The sequence below is a fragment of the Ylistrum balloti genome, unplaced genomic scaffold (assembly GCF_031769215.1).
Source record: "Ylistrum balloti isolate Yb309-2 unplaced genomic scaffold, AGI_CSIRO_Ybal_v1 Utg370416, whole genome shotgun sequence".
Classification (NCBI taxonomy): Eukaryota; Metazoa; Mollusca; class Bivalvia; order Pectinida; family Pectinidae; genus Ylistrum; species Ylistrum balloti.
The window spans coordinates 2,037,799-2,058,213 of record NW_026782282.1 but is presented as its reverse complement, the minus strand read 5'-3'; the positions used below and the strand labels follow the sequence as shown (position 1 = coordinate 2,058,213).

The 20,415-nt window shown below is 33.5% G+C and overlaps 1 protein-coding gene across 1 annotated transcript in view; it reads right to left on the bottom strand.

The window, feature by feature from the left end:
- Nucleotides 1-4,815: 4,815 nt before the first annotated feature.
- Nucleotides 4,816-20,415, bottom strand: part of LOC132554555 (unconventional myosin-XV-like) — a 62,087-nt gene continuing 46,487 nt past the window's right edge. Inside the window, exons 31-56 of the mRNA XM_060218880.1 lie at nucleotides 20,296-20,401; nucleotides 19,495-19,718; nucleotides 18,665-18,800; nucleotides 18,029-18,150; nucleotides 17,553-17,759; nucleotides 17,199-17,249; nucleotides 16,897-17,011; nucleotides 16,661-16,761; nucleotides 16,197-16,247; nucleotides 15,846-15,958; nucleotides 13,948-14,051; nucleotides 12,470-12,522; nucleotides 11,758-11,830; nucleotides 11,020-11,096; nucleotides 10,799-10,881; nucleotides 10,219-10,444; nucleotides 9,803-9,883; nucleotides 9,406-9,496; nucleotides 8,423-8,589; nucleotides 8,188-8,256; nucleotides 7,841-7,905; nucleotides 7,370-7,509; nucleotides 7,106-7,155; nucleotides 6,565-6,651; nucleotides 5,318-5,452; nucleotides 4,816-4,914 (exon numbers count right to left, since the gene is read on the bottom strand). Of these exons, the coding sequence (XP_060074863.1) occupies nucleotides 4,816-4,914; nucleotides 5,318-5,452; nucleotides 6,565-6,651; nucleotides 7,106-7,155; nucleotides 7,370-7,509; nucleotides 7,841-7,905; nucleotides 8,188-8,256; nucleotides 8,423-8,589; nucleotides 9,406-9,496; nucleotides 9,803-9,883; nucleotides 10,219-10,444; nucleotides 10,799-10,881; nucleotides 11,020-11,096; nucleotides 11,758-11,830; nucleotides 12,470-12,522; nucleotides 13,948-14,051; nucleotides 15,846-15,958; nucleotides 16,197-16,247; nucleotides 16,661-16,761; nucleotides 16,897-17,011; nucleotides 17,199-17,249; nucleotides 17,553-17,759; nucleotides 18,029-18,150; nucleotides 18,665-18,800; nucleotides 19,495-19,718; nucleotides 20,296-20,401 (2,826 nt within the window). The remainder of the gene's footprint in view (nucleotides 4,915-5,317; nucleotides 5,453-6,564; nucleotides 6,652-7,105; nucleotides 7,156-7,369; nucleotides 7,510-7,840; nucleotides 7,906-8,187; nucleotides 8,257-8,422; nucleotides 8,590-9,405; nucleotides 9,497-9,802; nucleotides 9,884-10,218; nucleotides 10,445-10,798; nucleotides 10,882-11,019; nucleotides 11,097-11,757; nucleotides 11,831-12,469; nucleotides 12,523-13,947; nucleotides 14,052-15,845; nucleotides 15,959-16,196; nucleotides 16,248-16,660; nucleotides 16,762-16,896; nucleotides 17,012-17,198; nucleotides 17,250-17,552; nucleotides 17,760-18,028; nucleotides 18,151-18,664; nucleotides 18,801-19,494; nucleotides 19,719-20,295; nucleotides 20,402-20,415) is intronic.

Sequence of the window (20,415 nt, the reverse complement as noted above, 5' to 3'; positions counted from 1 at the left end):
GAACTTACCTCAGTCATGAACTTGGATGCTTTCGCGTTCTTGAAAAGATTTTCATCTTTATTTTTCCTGAATGAAAACGAGACAACACCGTAAATGCTTGTTTTTGTCCATCGATGGTAAAAAACTGAAACTTAAATATAATGGGGGCAAGCTTATAGACGGCTAGAATTTGAGCTCTACTGATTGAAGACTAGAGGAGTCCTCACTCCACTGAAACCATGCTGATTCAGAGACTGGTCACTCTACTAAAAAAACCGAAACTGGAATGGATGTTAAGAGGACAAAACAAAGTTACATGTAATATATATTTATTGACAATTGCAGTATAAGATAACGGCATTGGGAGATTCACAAGACAAACATTTACATATAAGATATCAATGTTGGAGGAGTTTGCAGTAAATGATAACATTTGGGAGACATGGATATTTCTGATCGAAAAACGGGTTGGGCACATTACATGACAATGACAATAAATTTATTGGCAATTCACTTATAACCAAGGCTTAGAGTTATGTCTGGGTCAATTTGATACCATTTGTTATAAAAAAAAACCTGACGTGTTTACATCAGTATCACATTGGATCTGCTCAGTAACATGTCAAGTTGGAATAAAGAAAACCTGACGTGTTTACATCAGTATCACATTGGATCTGCTCAGTATCATGTCAAGCTTGAATAAAGAAACCCACAACTGATTGTTTTGATTACTTAAAATGTTTATTGCTCATGAAAATATAAAAATATAGAAGGTTAATTGACATACTAGTTGTAGTATATAAGTTCCACTGTATAATTTACATCAGACACTGTATCATGATTGCACATATATATATATAATTTGTCATTAATATACAGTTTATATCTTATCAACCTTCAAATTTTCATACAGAAATTCTGAGCTCTTACACCAGCAGTAGAAATTTCATGATCATGTTTAAGACAGTTTCTCATTTATATCTTACTTCTGAAACTACCAGTAGAGAAAAAAGTAGAAGACATTTTCTGTGATAATTTCTGATGAAGTCTACGGATCAATCATTTTTTTTTCTTTTGCAAAACATTTTCTTTTGTAATGCCAATTTTTATATGGATTTGAATATAGCAATTAGGTTGATGATACCAGAACTATACTTATGTACATATTAAAAAAAAAAGGGTGTGTGATACCTTACACAAAAAAGTTATCTCCCTCAACATTCCTGCTATCCATGACTTTAATTACATAATCCTCTCCTAAATTACCTGTTAACAAAAGTCAAATTTCGACTGATTCCAAATGTCATGTTTGGAACTCTTTTGCAAAGAGGATATGCACAGTATCATACATCCTTAAAGTGTTCTAGTTTTGTATCAGAAGAAAGATAGTGAAACAAGGAATTTTTGACTTACTAATCTGAAAACCAAGGTATATTTTTCTTTTCCATGAATGTTTTAAATATTCTTGAAGACTATTAAAGTAACCTACAAAGACATTAATTATCAGTGAATCTTGGATACCAGCTACGTTGTAGGAAAATGTATTGAATATGATCATTAAACGATATTCCAAACCTGGTATTCTGCTTAATTTACATCTAATATAAAGTATTCCCTGGAATTAAATTCTAATTTGAAATTACTATAAAAATCCTCTGAGTTTTGGACTAGAAAATTTTGAGACATGAAGTATTTCCTCAACACACCAAATGATTCTACAGTATGATCTTTTGAAGTATAATTTCTACTTATAGCTCAGCTTAACTCGGACTATGACTGAATGGTTTTTATTCGGAAACATTGAAAAAAAATAAGAAAAAGAAAAAACGATGGACAAATGCAAAACTCAATATGAAAATAATATAAATCTTTGATTTAAGGAAGAATATATAAATATACAAAAATGTATGTAAACTACCATGCAGTGGATTGTAAAATATAATTTTATAACTATTTTGATTTTGAATGGTAAATATCTATCAAAGCATAAGTATTCCTTGTTTTATCTCATGCATCAGTTAATAAGAGATTACACATCATTGAGGTGTTTTACAATAAAAGCAATTTTGTATTTCTAAGAAACCTCACAAACATGAGATTTAAAAAAAAAAAAAAACAGTTTTGCTGGTTTGAAATGAAAATTACCAAAATTAATATCCTTCTTTTTTTGCAATTGTATATAAAAAAATCTTCTGACCATTAGCTCTTATATCTTCCTGATGAATGCAATAAGTTAAAATATGAAAATTATTTTTTATTTTGTTAAATGTCCGACAAACATTCCTCTTAGAAATTTATTTATTTCTCAAAAATCATTTGACGTAATTTGAAAAAAAATATATTGCATATTTATCGTGTTTATGACCACCAAGACAATATGACTTTGTATGCTTTTTTTTTCATTTTAATGATTTTTTTTCCTGATCTTAGCAAATTATAATTTAATACATGTATCACTTAATTTTCATTTATTGCTTTCCTGTTAGAGGATATAATCATCTTTGAAACGTCTTGCATGTACTTTTCATTCCGCATATTTTTCTCCATGAAATGAATTCAGATCTTTTACAGAACATCAAAAAAACAACCAACACACATCAAATGAAAATGATTCATGTACCTTGCAAATTGAAGCCTACTTCTGAAAATGAGGCTCTTACAGCAACTGCTTACCTAGCAACATCAGTAACATCACAACAAGTTACATCAATTATATGCTAATTAGTTTTGTCAACAGGTCAAAAGGTGAAGGTCAAATGTCAAAGGTCAGAACAAGTCAAACTTACTGTGCCCAAAACACACTGAATACATCTTGGTATATAAACACGAGAGATTAACATGTTTGATATCTTGTTTACTAATAAATTGATGTTGATAAACATTGGTAAATCATTACAATGTTAATGTGACATCTAATTGTGGAAGGATATGTCTTGAACAGCAATGAATATAAATTTCTACATATTTCTACAATAATGTTGGACAATTACAAATGCTTTGAATGACAACAAAGTGAGGACTCCACCATGAGAAAGGAATAATATGAATGTCTCTCATTTAAATTGTGCCAGGTAAATCTTGATAAGATATTAAAATTCACGTTTAAATACATTTTTAAATGACTGAATTACAAGCTCATCCTAAAGCAAGATGAAAATTTTCAGTTTGTGAAGCATTCTATATTGACACTGTCTATCATATGAGATTATATCCATCTCAAATTTCATGTAAAAGGAATCTTCAAAATACAAAATATGCTGTATTGTGAGTGTATAACAAGTTGGTTTGGTACATAAGTATTTAATCAAGAGTTTGGAATATTATCTGACTCTCTTCTCGTGGATAAAAAGTAATAACTGTCAAAAAGGCTTCAATAGTAAGAAGTTGTAATAACACTTTTTTTATCTGCATTTGAATATGAGGAAGGGAGATAACCAACTTATCTCCCCTTGTGGACCTAAAGAATAGTGTTAGTCAAGTGATCATATTTCATGTGAAGATAATATTGTACAATCACAATAAACATATTAAGATTACAATGTAACATTTGTAGAATTTCATTTAAATGAAACATACTTCAATTAAGAGTTTTATTATTCAAAATTCTGGTTCAGTTACGCATGACCCAAAACTTTTTTCCACAAGCAATAAATATATGTTTTTTGTTTTAAAAGGGACAACAGATTATTTACTTTTGTCTCAAAATAACATTAAGAAAATCTCTTGACCAGTGCAAGTCATCATTCTGGTCATCAATGTTAGCTTTCTCTGGACAAAGGGTATTAACTGATAGTATCCATTGTCTCTTGTCATTTCCCTTAACTGAATACAACTGATATTCTTCTTGGTGTCGAGCAAATATGCAAAAAAAAAAAAAAAAACATAAGTGAAATTCAATCTTTAACAATGATAAATGTCTTCACAGAACTGTATACAGGTTTACGCAGAGCCAGTCAGCATTTCCTGTATAAGGGGAAAATGCCAAACAACTCTATAACCTTATCAACAACAAACAAAGGAATATTTCATATATATATCACAATAGCTGTGTCTCTTATAAACATGTATATAATTATATATAGAATTATAAGCATTATATGCATAAATCTGATTATAAACCAATGGATAAGAGTAGTGTATAGTGTTATGTTTCTTTTATATACAGATGAAACAATTCATAAATCCCTATAATTATCACACATATAATATTTCCAGCAACTTAAAATTCACAAGCACAACATTTCCACTGGGCCAGATCTGTTCTTCCAAATATGTTGAAAAGCTTTGTTCTTTTCATCTTTGTATACACAAATGGGGATCCCTTCTATGACAGGATTTGGCATGGAGGTTTTTCTGGCATAGCAGTAATTAGCATATGACAATTTTCGGATTCCACTGAAACACATCCATTATAATAACTACATTTTTTAGTATCACACATTCATAATATTTTATTTCCCTATAATTTCCCCAGTAGAACTCTAGATTATGTTTAAAAGATATTTTGGTAGTGTAATTACAACTTACAACCCTTTAATATACAAATATTTTATTTCTTTTGGCAGTTTCAGAAAGATGTCCTTGGGCTTCAGCATGCATTTGAAGGTCTGTGTCATCATGTATCTTCAGAAATAATGACATAGTTTACACATGCACAGACCCTTGAACATGCTTTCACAAACTTCCAGAAACACCATTTTCCAGTATGCCGATCCATGGAAGCTGGCATCCATAACAATTTCACTTTTGCTATCAGGAGTTTCCTACACCTAAACGTTGTGTATGCAACTGTTCACAGCTTCGCGTTTCATATGTTATTAGTCTGTCTTCTATTTCTCACATCCTGTGTGCAATGCTATTTCTATCAGCAGGCCGTTTCCGATGACGATTAATTACTTGCATATATTGTCCAATCAGACTCGAGATATCAGACCCCTGAAAAATAAAAAAATATAATAGATTTTTAGATTAACAGAAATCAAACTCAAGGACGACATATGGAGAAAGGATGAAAATTCAAGGGAAACCATGTGCTTTATAAAGTAATGAGCAGATACAATTGTGGGGTGGGATTCCTATAAGAATGGCAAGTTAAAAACATTATTATGTGTTTAAATAAACTGTACATAACTACAAACTGAGCACCCCCTCCTCCCCATCCCCCCTTACTTTGACCCCCATAATAGACACCTGTTATTACCAATCACTGATATTTAACATATCACTATTTTGGTGGTCTGTCACAAAGGAATCCAATCATGATATGAGCGGATGGGAATATCTTTACATCCTACTCTATAATAGTATTATAATAACAACACAAAGATTTATCATTTACCTGGTCTGTTTCAATGCGAACAATCTTCTGCACCATGAGATTGCCAAGTTTCATATCAAGGTAGTTCTGGTTGCTGTCGCTTCTGTAACGTCGGGTTGACATCACCTCACTAAACTGATACTGAATGATGGTCTCCTGTGACACACAAACCAAATCATCAACATTATGAGAAAATGTATGCAGGGTCAAAGGTGAAAATGTTTTAAGTATTCTTAATTCATTAACAAGTGCCACATGTTCATAGACCTTCATGCATTAAATCAAAGACCATAAATCTGTAAAATTGTTGTCAGTCATGTATAATTTGCACAAATGTGTTACATTGTCTTAATCTTGTATTAGTTTCTTGTATATTGCTGCTGCTGTTGTAATGTAAAATGTGCAAATATTTCATGTTAAGGGTTTCAATTGGTGGGTAGAATGTTTTACATACATACATATACACATTTTCTCCATACAAGAATGTATGTAAGAGGAATGTTTGTGGTCAAATGAACTGGATTAGTGCCTGAGGGAGGTCAAATGAACTGGATTAGTGTCTGAGGGAGGTCAAATGAACAGGATTAGTGCCTGAGGGAGGTCAAATGAACTGGATTAGTGTCAGAGGGAGGTCAAATGAACTGGATTAGTGCCTGAGGGAGGTCAAATGAAGTGGATTAGTGTCTGAGGGAGGTCAAATGAACTGGATTAGTGTCAGAGGGAGGTCAAATGAACTGGATTAGTGCCTGAGGGAGGTCAAATGAACTGGATTAGTGTCTGAGGGAGGTCAAATGAACTGGATTAGTGTCTGAGGGAGGTAAAATGAACTGGATTAGTGTCAGAGGGAGGTCATAAAAGTGGAGTTCATGTAAGAGATCATATTGATAAAGTTCATGACTGAGGTCAAATTAGTGAGGTTCATGTCCGAGTTCACATCAGTTGGGTTAATATCAAAGGTAATATGTCCAACTGGAGTTCATTCATAGGTCATATATCTTGTATATAGCAGGATTCATAATAAAGGTGATATGCCTTGGTGGGTCTCAAGTCTAAAATTTCATTTCAAGGAGGTATTCATGTGTAAGGCCAAGAGAAAGTTATTTAGTCATGTAAGAGGGAGAGAGAGAGAGAGAGAGAGATGTCTATGTAGGTCCACATTGGTAGACATTTTAATACAAAGCTGGACGTTGTCAACTTTTATTCACAATGATATTACATGCACAGCAAATAAAAGCTGCTTTACTACCACCAAAAAGTCAAATACTTACATGTGTAGCCTCGCTGAGGAAGTGGATGCCATTTTTGTTGACAGCCAAAATGGTGTCTCCTCTTATGACTGGCTGTGTGGGGGCATTCTGTAAATAAAACCAAGTAAAGGTCAAGGGTCACACTTAATCTAGACATTGCTTTCCCAGCTCAAGTTCACCTAGACTTTGCTTTCCCAGCTCAAGTTTACCTAGACTTTGCTTTCCCAGCTAAAATTCACCTAGACTTTGCTTTCCAAGCTCAAGTTCACCTAGACTTTGCTTTCCCAGCTCATGTTTACCTAGACTTTGCTTTCCCAGCTCAAGTTTACCTAGACTTTGCTTTCCCAGCTAAAATTCACCTATACTTTGCTTTTCCAGCTTAAGTTTACCTAGACTTTGCTTTTCCAGCTTAAGTTTACCTAGACTTTGCTTTTCCAGCTTAAGTTTACCTAGACTTTGCCTTCCCAGCTCAAGTTTACCAAGACTTTGCTTACCATATGCATATTAAAAGGACTTAACTTTACCTGAATCAAGCTTATGTAGACCGAGTTAACCTGCTTACCTTGACCATGAAGAATATAGATCCAAACAACGGCCACTTTGAAAGAATTGCTGTAACAAACCGATAATCAGGATTAAATTTTTTTTAAATAAAATTTTTTATCTATTAGTCGATTTGAAAAAGAAACCTTCAGGAAAAAAGTATGCATTTTTAAGTAATCAGCTACACTATGCTTCCAGCAATTTATCAGCACGTATTTCAATAAAACATCTTGACAAAACATGACTGCAAAACTATGCAAAATGAGATTCAATGAAGACGTACAAACAAATTTGGCCTTGCAGTTTAGAGGTCCCAGGCGGTTGGCAGCATTCATTTCATGGTGGATCCTGTTGACCCATTGTTGTGGCTGGAAGTCAGACAACTTGTTCATAGTCTTAGGCAGAAGGTAAGCAAGGTCTTTTCTGTAAAGAAAAACATTCACTGTGTAGATATAAGAGCATCTCGGTAACAATGATATTTTATCTTTCTGTAGTGACCACCTCTTAACAGTGTATTACTGTCCATATATAGTGACCACCTGGATACAAGGACCACTTGTTTAATGTGATCACCTACTTATAATGTATTTTTGCATGATTATCTGTCTAAAGTGATTGCCTACAAATGTTCTTAACTGTCAATTTTATTTTAACCTTTACTTCATTTTTAAAGGAACATTTTATATGGCAATTTGAAAAATCCAGAATCAAGTCACCTTAACTGACCAACATTCCATCAAAAACCTTCACTTACATGGTTGGTGTGCCTACTCTGTCAAAGGCCTTAAACAGAAGAGCTCCAAGTGAGGGGAGGTCATCCTGCAAATTAAATTAAGATATCACTTTTGTATCATCAGTTGTCACATTTGTAATGATAGTGACCAAATTGTTTCTTTTAAAACAATAATTGGACTCATTTAAGGAAATATAGCAAAACATAGTTTTCAGCAAAGGTGGAACATCATTTTTTAAATATTCTGTCCACTAATAAGGTTCAAGGACAAATTAGCAAACACACATAATAACATGCCTGAAACAGGTAATTCTATAAAGTCTCTTCATACAGGTAACACAGCAAATTTATTTTTAAATGTCGCTTACCTCCTCCTGTCTGGAGAGACGGCCACTTTGTAGAGTAATCAGTAGTCCCTCTAAGTAGTCTGGCAGACACTGCAAAGACCAATTTCACATTACACATATTTCTTAGAGGGATAGAATTTCGAGAATAAATTTTCTTCAATTTCTTTCCAATTCATAAACATGAACAGCTTTCAATGATTTTGATCTCATAATAATATGTTGTAATATAACAATAATGTTGTTATGTGACAATTACCTGGAAGAACATTAACTCGTTGTATATGATATTGTCGGTTTCCCGGAACGGGAAGAACCAAACGGTCCTTTGGAACACCAGTTGGTAGTCCTTATTTCCACGAATGAACTCCGATGTGACATCTAAGATGTATTCCTCTGACTTCAGGCGGCTGTAGTGATCGTCATCTGCAAAGGTCAAAGGTCATTGGTTCACATGAAAAGTGTTATCACAATCTCTTGAACTCATAATTTCAGACATCTTTTATGTTGTAACTTGCATTTGTCACAATACCTGATAGATGACTACTACCTAGGACTTCGTGAGGAATGGGAATCTGATGAGGAGAAGGCATTTGGTTTAGAGAGACTTTAAGAGGATTTGCAGATGATATGATGTAAATGTGTTGTATTGATAACTTAAGTTTATATTCTGAGTTACATGGTTTGGATTGGTAAGTAGTGAATGAAATGTTTCTTTGAGAGTGTGAATCAGACATGATATCCTTTATCCCAATTCTTATGGTGTTTATTTTGTAATATTCATGGGGATTTCATTTCACTGTATTTGCCGCTGATAAAGATAGCGTGCAATTCAACTCCCAGCAATCATTTCTACATTGAAAGAAATGATATCTAAACCTTATTCATAGACATACACACAAACTTTAATACCCTTTCACAGGCCCAAATTGGGTCAACCATGAAATACAACAAATATACAGGTAATACATGACCACCTAATAGTAAATTGGATCTGGGAAATTATACAGGTCTCGCACATTACGTATAACACTGGGTCCAGTTACAAGTTGCTATATTATACTATTGCTACCTTAGAAAAATCCCTCAGGAACATTTTCATTTTGAGAAAAATCCTTTAAATTTAAAACAGCAAAAAGTTTGTTTATAAATGGAAGAGTAAATAAAATTTTCTAGTTTAGTTAACATATAAAGTTAGTATCAGTTCATAAAAGCAGGCTTCAAATACAACAGGGAACTTACTGGTACGAAGGAACAATGTATATTCCTCCATTTCCACCGGATCAAAAATGTCGAGGCGATTGCAGATCTCCTCAATGGCATCCTTTACAACCTGGATCAAAGCGAAAATGTTGGTAATGAGTTCATTTGTATCAAGAATAGCTTATCTGTTTGTCAGACCTTGAAACTAATACCAATTACAGCTGTATCAATAAAACTTCGGTCTTCAATGATCCAATGGTAGTTTTTAAAATTACCTTTTCTTTTAAACCAACATTTTTGTATTAACCAACAAACACATTTAAATTGTCATCACACCAAGAGTTGACATCTGGGAGAAAGGAATGAAGTGAAAAAAATCATATATTTATGTGATGATTGCTGCAAAGAAAAGAAGATGATATGAACATTAACTTACCAAAGATGGCCGAACTTGCAGCATACCCTCACGTTCGGAACCGCTGTAGATAAAGGAGTACCTCTTTGATACACGTCCATCCTGATAAATAAAAATTTCAACAAAACATCAAAGTCAAGGTCAGATGTTAGCTGATGAAGGTCATCAAAAAATCATTTCTTGATTTCAGATTTAATTCTATTCATGGATCAACTCATCCTTACAGGTAGAAAGCCCACCCAAATTAATTGCTAAATATTTTTCAGTGATTAATGTTTATTATTATTATTACATTCTTAAAACAGTGATTAATGTAAAAGCAATTTACCACTGATAAATTTCACTCTCTCTCACTTTAGTCATCTTTTCTTACTTCTAATCCTGCTTAAGGTTTGAATTAAGTTCTATTTTGTTAAACACTTTCAAAAATCAATTACCGCTAATGCAGAAATTTCTGCTTTCAGTGGCACATTTTTGCGCCCTCCATATTTGAAGGTCTTTCTAAGGTTCTGCAGGCATATTGATGCCGCTCCACTGAACGTTCTAGATGAATCAGAAGCTGTTGTTTCAAGGTATTTGAACAGGTATGGTCGCAAGCTTTCAGAGCAGTCGCAGTAACACGCAATGATCGAAAATAATCTCCATCCCATAATGCAGCTCTTCCTGGAAAAATGTCAAAAAGAGAAAACTGTAGAGACAGAATATACTACCAAAGGTTACCTGCATCAATATAATACCAGTGGTGAGTTACAGGTATGGTATCTATGGTTACTGATAATAGACATGATAATGGTTACCTGTGGTAAGTATTGTTTCATGTTTAACACAAGCTTACACAGTATCAAAAACTTCAGAGGTGTTTCAAAACACTGATATGAAATTAAAGGTCTTACTTTGACAATACAAGAAAAATGTTTCTGAACATTTTCAAAAACTCAAATTTTTATCAAGGAAAGGTTAAGCCAGCTATCTGCCTTTTGCAATCAATGATATCTTCTTTTCAGTGATCATACGTACGGCTTCATGCTTCTGTTACTTGTTGTCTGCTTACACAGTTGGCAGTAGAGTTCATCTCTCATTTCTGGATGTTTATGACAGGACTGAAAGGAAAACAAGAAACTTTTATCTCTTATTTTCATTTTACCATCAATGTCTAACATTTTACACTTTTCGTTAAATGTGTCAGGAAAAATTTCTAGACCAACCTGACTATGAACAATTTAAATGATGTTACCTACCCTCAGGATTTTGAGGACACAGTCATAATCTGTTTGGTTGGAGCCCATAGGATAGTCTCCCATAAACTTCATCACACCTGTAGAATCAAGTGGTAGTTCATATCAAAACATTTAAAGGTATTAAACATCATCAAACAACAGAGAGAACAAATATCATGATAAACAGTCAATGACAGAGGTAAATGTCAAATTTAACAAAGAGGTCCCAGAGGGATCTTGCGGCCCACTATTATCTGATCTAACTTTGTTCTTTAAAACTTGGATTTTTTCCCTTCTTTTCTCCTCTCTCCCCTGTTTTTACTCTTTATTATTGAAATTTGAACATTCTCTTTAAGAAATTGAGACAATAATCATAAACTGCCTAATTCAATCCTAAAATCAAACCAGCACAACTAGGGATCAAGGAAAACCCAACATATCTGAGAGAGATCCATCCAGTATTTCTCAAGAAATAGCGATAACAAAAATTGTTTACGGACAGAAAGATTGACAGATGGAGAGACCACAGACCAGGGAAGATGTAGGGCTATTCAAATCAAATGATGGGCTTAAAAGAAATAATGGAGACCTACCTTATATCATTTATTAAATAATTCTTGTCATTATTTGCTTCAAACATCAAGTGGATTTTGTCATGTGACAAAAAGTAAACTTTACAGACCGTAGAAATTGTCTTTACACCTAGCTGTATTGCTAGATCTTCTGTTGAAGTCAAATATCTTTCTTCCTTATACTTACAGAGGAAGCACTCCAAGGCAAGCTTGTTGAACTCTGCTGTTTGTAGCTTCAGTAGTGAAGCTTGGATAGGGGACTGAAACAAGAAAAAAATTCTGGTTCAAATTTAATATCTCACATGTTTACAAATACTATGATATCACTAATATCTAGTCTAAGTGTACCTAATGTGCATTTCAGGAGATAAAATAGTCACTAAGAAGTAAATGTACAACTTGTGAGTTAAAAATCTACACCTAAGAATTTGTGCATAGTTATTGATATTTCCTCTACTGTACATTCACAGTTTCCTTCTGGAGATGTGTTTTATGTTTGAAGAATGGTGTCCGCTCACAGCTTATAAATACTGTACTGCTTTCACAAAGATTACAAGAGAGGTATAATAGTCAATATTATCCCCGATATATATACAACTTGTAATTCCTAATCTTGATGTTGATAAAGAAACCATTGTAGTAAATAAACAGAAGAAGTCAAGAAAAAATATTTCAAGATAAAAAAAAAAAAAAATTGGATAAAAGTCAACCTGTGTATTTACTCACCCTAGTCCACTATGTCAAAAGAATATGATTTGATGTAATGTAAAAACTTCACAATTTTCTAGTCAAATGCACATCAGAAAAATAAATCTAAATCTTAAGAATTTAATGACTATTTCAAAAAATCGGTTTTCCTTTTTTAACTATCTTATTTTTTAATATTTGTTAACACTGACCCGTGTCCACTTGACCATATCTGCTTGCTCTTTCCATGACCATTCACCGGAACCTGTAACATCAGATCTCAGATATAGTTCACCGATCTCGCTGGCTGTGGTTATTTTGTGTACAACATTTCTGTATATATCCTACATTAAGTCCAGGGAGTGACAAATTACCTCTGATTTACAGAAGGGTGCTTATTATAAGACAATGATAAAGTATCTGTTGCAACAAAAAACCTGATACAGGTTGATTGGTTTAAGGCATGAGATAAGAACAGTATCAGAAAAAGAGGCTTCCCTATTATAACAATTCAATGTTGATGCATTACAGATAATCTTCAATTTATACTGTACATTGGATTAGTAATCACAGATAGCCAGTAATCATCTTAATGATATTCATTTTGTCACATTTAAAAAAAATCATTTTGAGAATTTGGGTTCATAAAATAAGGACCACTATAAGATATCTAGGTTTTTAAAATATCTTCTCACATCACCTCCAGAATGAATTCGAAATATGTTTTTTATCAAAATAAACTGCCAGGCCATACACAATAATATTAAGATTTTCGCTATAAGACTAAAGAAAACAAAAAAAGTGCACAAGTGTTCAAGTGTTTAAAATCAGCAGTGTTAGTACAACAGCAGTACAAGCCATATTAGTACCTAGAAACAATCATGCAGCACAATGATGATGTTAGTATTTATAATCTTCGATCCTTGCACACGAAATTATGGCAAATTTGGTAGGGACTTGATCAACCTCTAGAAACAAGCCATGCTTCAATAATGAACATTTATCCCATTAGAACTGTCTCTACTTGACTCCGTAGTACATATAGATATGTTATTGTTGTGATTGGACTTGTTTAATTTAGGGTGTGGGGTGAGGTTGAGGGATTGTTCAGATTAAAATTTTCAATATTTTAAAATAAAATTTTTCACCCAAAACAGTATTTCTGGATTTAAATTTTATGACAAAAATATGAAAACACACTGACATTTAAAAAATGTTCCTACTTGTTTATTTTTAGGAGAAATTTTACTGTTAAAATTAAGATCATGACAGATGATTTAATAAAACATTATTTTTGTAGAAGATAAATATCTATGTATTTAGTCACTTTGTATGAAAACATATGACATACTTTTAAATTCTAATATGAATCTAATTTCCCTCAGTCTGTAGACCAACAAATGGACTACAATCACTGACCATGGTGTTAAACTGTCGAGAGATGTTAATGTGTGGGTGTGACTGATTAGAGGGTGGAGCTTAGGATTCAGATAAATCAGTGGGTAATTAGTCTATGTAATTAAAAAACTAATGACAATGTTAATAATAAGTTACAGCAAATTAATGGGTGGGGCTTATTGACACACCAGGCCCATGACCACAAAGTATTACAAGTGGGTGGAGTGTAGTGACACAAAAGTCCACTGTGATTATAGGATATTATAAGTGGGCGGAGCTTAGCGACCGTCACCTCTGCGGTGCAGTTTTTGCTGGTCCAGATTACGAAGCTTGATGCTCTCTATATGTTTGATTGTTCCTCGTATTGAACCATCCTCTCCTCTTTCCATCTCAAACCTTGAAATAAACAGACGGCAGGCATAACAACAATATACCATGGAAACGACAGCTACAGCCACAGGTACAATACAACTGTATACATAGGAGATGAATCAAATGATTTTCAAATGAAAATTTGGACACAAACAGAAGCCATTAAATTACTGCATACTATTTAGGAATCAAACACTGTGTTAAAGCATTTAATGGGTCTTAATCATCCCTTAAGGCATTGTAATTAACCTTAATATGACTTAAACATTGAAGCTGAGTCAAGCAAACAGGCAGTAAACAGATATCTGATGGTGTCCAAGTGAACCAACAATGAAGGATGATGTCTAAAAATAAAATGTAAAAAATGATTCTTGAATAACCAGCCATCATGCATGAGCTGAAAGCTAGGGTAACTCAACGATGGCAGAAAATATTCCACAAATCTCAAGTAATACCAAATACATTTATCTCAATCCAGGAAAAGTTGTTTAAAATATTCATTTTGTCTTCCAGACCGCAATACTATTTACATGTATGTGTGAAATTTTACTTTAATTATATTGTTAAAAAAAAAAATAAGGAAAATTACATAAGTCTGCCATCATTTCATACCTCTACAGCACAGTTTAATAAGAATGAGTCTGAATTACAAAAATGCTATCCAAGTTCTGACAGAGCACAGTATATCTCCAACAGCAGCAGTATAAATACATAATACAGTAAGCATGCAGTACAAAAATAGCATTTCCTCTTTAAAATGAAGGATTGGTGCAGCAATCAAAGGTCAAAGGTCACTGAGGTCATTCACTGCCAATGACCCCCTACTTTGACCTGTATAAATGACCATTTGTTTTATTACCTTGCTTATATGGTTTATTTAGTTCTCGTCTGTAAAGGTAAGATTTTTTTTGTATCAAAACATGGTTTGATGTAATAAGTTTCAGATTTGATGCTATCTGAAGACTAACAGAAAAGAAATTTTAGCAGATGATAAATCAATCAAATCTCTTAATAGTTAAAAAAAATGAATTGGTGCCATTCTTTTTTTTCCTTAAAATGCAACAATACCAATTAAACACTAAATGTTGGCAACAAAATTCATAAAGTAAACGATGTTTCTATCTCTGATCAGAGTGACTGATACTTATCACTGTTTTGTGAATACAATTTCTATTATCTTTCATTGGATTACCTGTTTAGGAAGCTACCTTCCCTGTTGATAGTGTTCATATACAGACCTTCATAATTCATGCTGCAAAGAGGAATCCCCTCCCAGCTACATATCCTCTCCCCCCCCCCCATTCCCCCTCAAAACATTGGTAAACAAATCTGATATCAAGCTTATGCACAAACCTGTTGTTAATGAAATACAGAAGAAATTTAGCATTACAGATGTATGCTACATAAATGTAGTGTTGTGTATCCAATAGAAATGAGTTTCAAATAAATGAGAAACAACTTCACAAATCAACAAATCATGCTGTATCTTGTAAAATATGACCTTGATTCCAAGACAAAGTTCAGACTGAACATGTAATTTACAAAGGTGTCCAGGTATTTTGTGGCCTCTACTTATGTAAATGCACTAGGATCTACCAAGTTCAAGTATTCAGTGTTAAATAGCTTAAAAAAAGGAATTAATGAAAAACAAAATTCTTCCTTTAAAAAAAAAAAATTTAAAAATATCGTACACTTACATTCATAAGCTCATTTCCCATATACGTAAGTCTTATGTAAAACAATACCCAAAATTGAAAACAATAGTTAAAAATTGCATTAAGGCTCATTATAAAGCCGAGTTCAACTGAAAATACATACTTCTGGACTGACTCCCGGAAGTGAAGGACAGCAAATTCCATCATCGAGAATTTACCGTCTGGAACGACGGTACCCTGACTAGTCTCACTTCTGTTGTCAGTATGACCGTCCGTCTGTAACACATTATGTATGACAGATTTTGAAAACTCTGCACCATTCTTTTTTTCAAAAAACATCATATAAAGAACCAGTTAACAGAATTTATAAAACCATCTTATAATATATCTGAGATCTGTATATAATCTGTACTCATTTGAGTTTGACCAAATCAATATTTACTTTAATATCTTATCAACATTTGTAACTATTTGCTGATGTACTTTTACGTTTGCTCAGAAGTACATGACTCACTCTGCTAGGAGGGCGAATGATCCGGTGTACAACATGCTCGGTCAGCTGGGCCTACAAGACAGAAAACAAAACATATGATTACAAGTACCGAGCCTTGCTATCAAGGGTCCACAAGGTCAGACATATGTAACTTATAGAGTTCATACCTTCATTTTAGCAAGCACTTGTCATTCGTGTTTGTTGCAATTAGTTCAGTCAAATAAATTATCCGCAATCATTTTCCATGCAGAAATAGTTTACCTCTTTTCAATAAAAACACCCAAGTATACAAACCATATAGTTTACTGACTATGCAAGTGTACTAGTTTTTCTAGTTTAGATGATTAAGCATTTATCAGCATTTATTAGCACCATATCTAATTATCTTCTTATTTCATTACATATTTATGATTTGCAATTCCTCCCACCCCCTATTCCTCCTAAATTTCCATTAATTATACAAGATTCATCTCATCAATAGTTACCTTCATGCCTCCTGACCTTTCAACCTCATGTCGTTGAAGAGGTTTTACATACTCTGCTGGGAAGTACCCGAGGACACCATTTAATGAACCATACAGCCAACCTGTAAAGTAAAATGATAAAATAACTAAAATCATATCGGACAAAAATTTTCATATTTTTTAGATTTGAATTGCAGATTTGATAAAACAGCCAAACACTTTTCCATACAAGAAATCCCTGAGAATGTGATACACACCATCTTCTAATGGAATTTCAGCATCCACCAGCTTGATGATCTCGCTGCGCTTAAAGCTGAGTAGTGTGGATTCGCGTGTAATGTAATCCTTTACTGCTATCACATACTTGTTTCCCTGTCAGAATTGAAGAAAGTCACGTCATTTACGGAAGGTAATATAAGAAAAATCAACACACAAGTTCACTTTTTATTTTATTATAATAGTCTTCAATTTTATTCTTTCTTGAAGACCAATTTGTTTCAAGTTTTTTATGAGACATATTTAGGAACAAAAGTATTGATAGTAAAAATGTATCCAATACCTTATCACTTTCAGTCAGGTACATATCAATCATCTGTTTCAATTGTAACGCCTGCAAAAAAGGTGAAAAATTCTCACATAAAAACCAAAACAAGACAATATTGTTTTGAAATAGCAAAACCTAAAAACATTTTTTTTCAAACAAAAAAATGCCTTCTATTCATTTGTTGTTTTATTTGTATAAAAAACAAAACTGAAAGTGGAAATCAGAAGAAAAACAAACACTGAAAACTGAAATACAAAGATACCCAGAAGTGTTTTGACAGTGATATCTGTTATACAATATATACAAAGAGGATATCTCTTGGATAGGACCTGCAGAATTTCTGATTCAATAATTTTAAAAGTTTCTTACGCGATTTGTATAGAACACCATGGATTTGTCCTTGAGGTTGATCTGGACCGTGTCCTTGGTTGGCATGACGATATCAATGATGTCCTCAAACTTTAAGTGTTCTAGTACTTCCAGGTTATCTTCGACCATGGACCTCTCACGGTCAATGAGGTGGATTCCTGAATGACTGACGCCAATGTAGCGTATTGTACCTTTCTGTGTCTGGCCCTGAAAATAAATAAACATCAAGGCTTATTGTCATAGTTTTATTTTAATATCAAACCTTGGCTATATAAATATATATACAATTTTCAATCCAACAATAAGCCCACCCATATTTATTGCAGTTTTAAAGAAATACTGACAAATGTTAAGCTATTGTTCTATATTAAGACTATTCCTTATACAAGCAAGATAATCTCCGCTTACAAGTATGGAGACGGAAGACATCAAAGACTCTTAAAAGGCCTTGATCATGATACATGTTATCAACTTACTGCAACAGGGAAGAGGCGAGAGAAATATGCCCCCCACTCCTTGGCTGTATCCACGACAATCTTCTTCACCTGGTTCGAGAAATTACCTGTCTGGTAATTTGTTCTATTTATGCCATAGTTCTCTGTCAATGAAAACAAAAACACATCAATGCAATTCTAAAACTCAATGCTAAATTTCATAAAAAAATCTTATTTTCATCAGGAAAATAAAAAATTGAACATATAAATAGAAATCTGTCCCCATGACCTTAAGTTTAACCTATAAATGGAAATCTGTCCCTGTGATCTTCAGTTTAACCTATAAATGGAAAACTGTCCCCTTGATCTTACTCTATCAACAAAGATTTTAACCCTAAATCCATGACTGCAGATATTCCTTACGAAAGCTTCATATTCATAGAATTCATCTTTGTAGAATAGAGATCTGTAGGCAATTCTTACATCATAAATGTTATCTACAACACTTTGCACAAAACTTTATGCAAAGAAAACTTTTAAAATCTTCTCAACAAATCCCCTTATTGGAGATATAAGACTATCAACCATACACTGGCTTTAGAGCTTATATTTAAGAAACGGTGAGATTTTCAAAGAATAGAAATAACAACCATCTACATCAAAACAAAATGTTCTTACCCAGCATGCCTCTCATCTTTATGCGTTCATCTTTGCCGATGCGAATACAGCCATGGTTGTAAACGTCTTCCACCACCTGGCAGAAGATGACATGTAGGGCTGAAACGTTCTCTAACCGTTCTCGTGGATGAAACACCTAAAAGTATAAACATCATTACAGTTTGTGTTGGAACCTTTAATTCAGGTTGGTAATGTTAATAAAATAGAAGTACTTAATTACATAACCAGTAGAAGATTTTAGTATGACATTTTGATGACTACACAGTCACCTTCATCAGACAAATGACCAGTGTGAACTGTACCAGGGCTGACATACATAGTGTACGAGATGGCAAGGAATAAACAACTTTTCTACATGTCTTATTACATTTTGTTTACTTGTTTTAAGCCAAGGATCTCTTATATATATTAAGTTTCTCTGCTTTAATTTTTTTTATCATTTTCTAGTAAATATTTACATTTTCTGTTAATTTCATAATTGCAATGAAGGTCAGTAGACAAGCAATGAGTTCCCAGCTCTGAGATAGATACAAAGTTATGTTCTCCTTAAATTGTATTGTTTCTGAAAACAACCGATATACATTTGCTGATAAGGGTGAGTAAATCTTCAAAATCTGATAACATTCTTTTACATGTGATATATTTACTCTAGCATTGTACTTCAATTATTTTCCATGTATGTTTTAAACAAAATAATGTAATTCTGTAATGATTTTCAAAAACTGACGATACCTCACCAGAAAACAGCTTTGAACTGGATTTATGTTTGACATATAAGAAAACATTCAACTGTTCAATATTCAAATATGATGAGAATGACCTCAACTGACCTCTTTGCGAACATTCAGTGACCAGGGCACACCGCTGTAAGTGAGATAGTTTTCCTTGCCCTGAGGGTAGAGACGACAAACCACACGCTCCAGAGAAGAGAAGTCAATGTTCATCTTCTTTTCTTTCTGTGGAGGAGGCGCCACTTCGATGACTTTGGTTTCCGGGACTGGCTGCGTAGGGGGTGGTGGTGGTGGGGGGAGTGTTTTGGGTAGTGGTGGAGGAGCTGTAGAAATCAAAACATCTGTGAACACCACATAAAGTGACAAGCATATTATTATGCTTTAACCCTAACTGTGTGTGGCATTAATTCATTGATTTGTAGGTTTTCCAATTTGTATTTGGTCTATACCCCAATATTTTTCATATGAAATGATGAAGTCTCCAAAACACAAGTCAACAATAAAAGTTTGTATAAGAAGTCCACAGTGTCCCGTCAGATACAGTAAAAAGATTATCATGGGGCAATTTCCTACATATTGTACAACCTATTAATATACATCACATGTTTTGTCATATCCAGCTTTTACTACCACACCTCTGTAATACGTATCAACAGACTATATGATCACAAACTTTCAAAAAACATTCTCACTGAAATTATTTTTCTGAACTGTTCTTCGCCAGTGTCAAATTTTATTAAGGAGAATCTGTCAATCCATTCAATAGAATACAACTCCAGCAGATTTGAACAGAAAAATGTCAGTATTTGGATTTAGAATTTTATTTTTTTGTAAAAGAAACATGCCTCTTCACTGCCTCTACTGATACACATGGGGTAGCTCTAGTTGGCGCATACTTACATGGAGGTGGGGTCTCTTTCTTGCCTCCAAGTTTCTGCTCCAGCAGTTGAAGAGTGGCAAGATGAACAGATTCTGTGAGAGATTTAGTTGACTTGACTGGTTCATGCTGAAGAACATAAA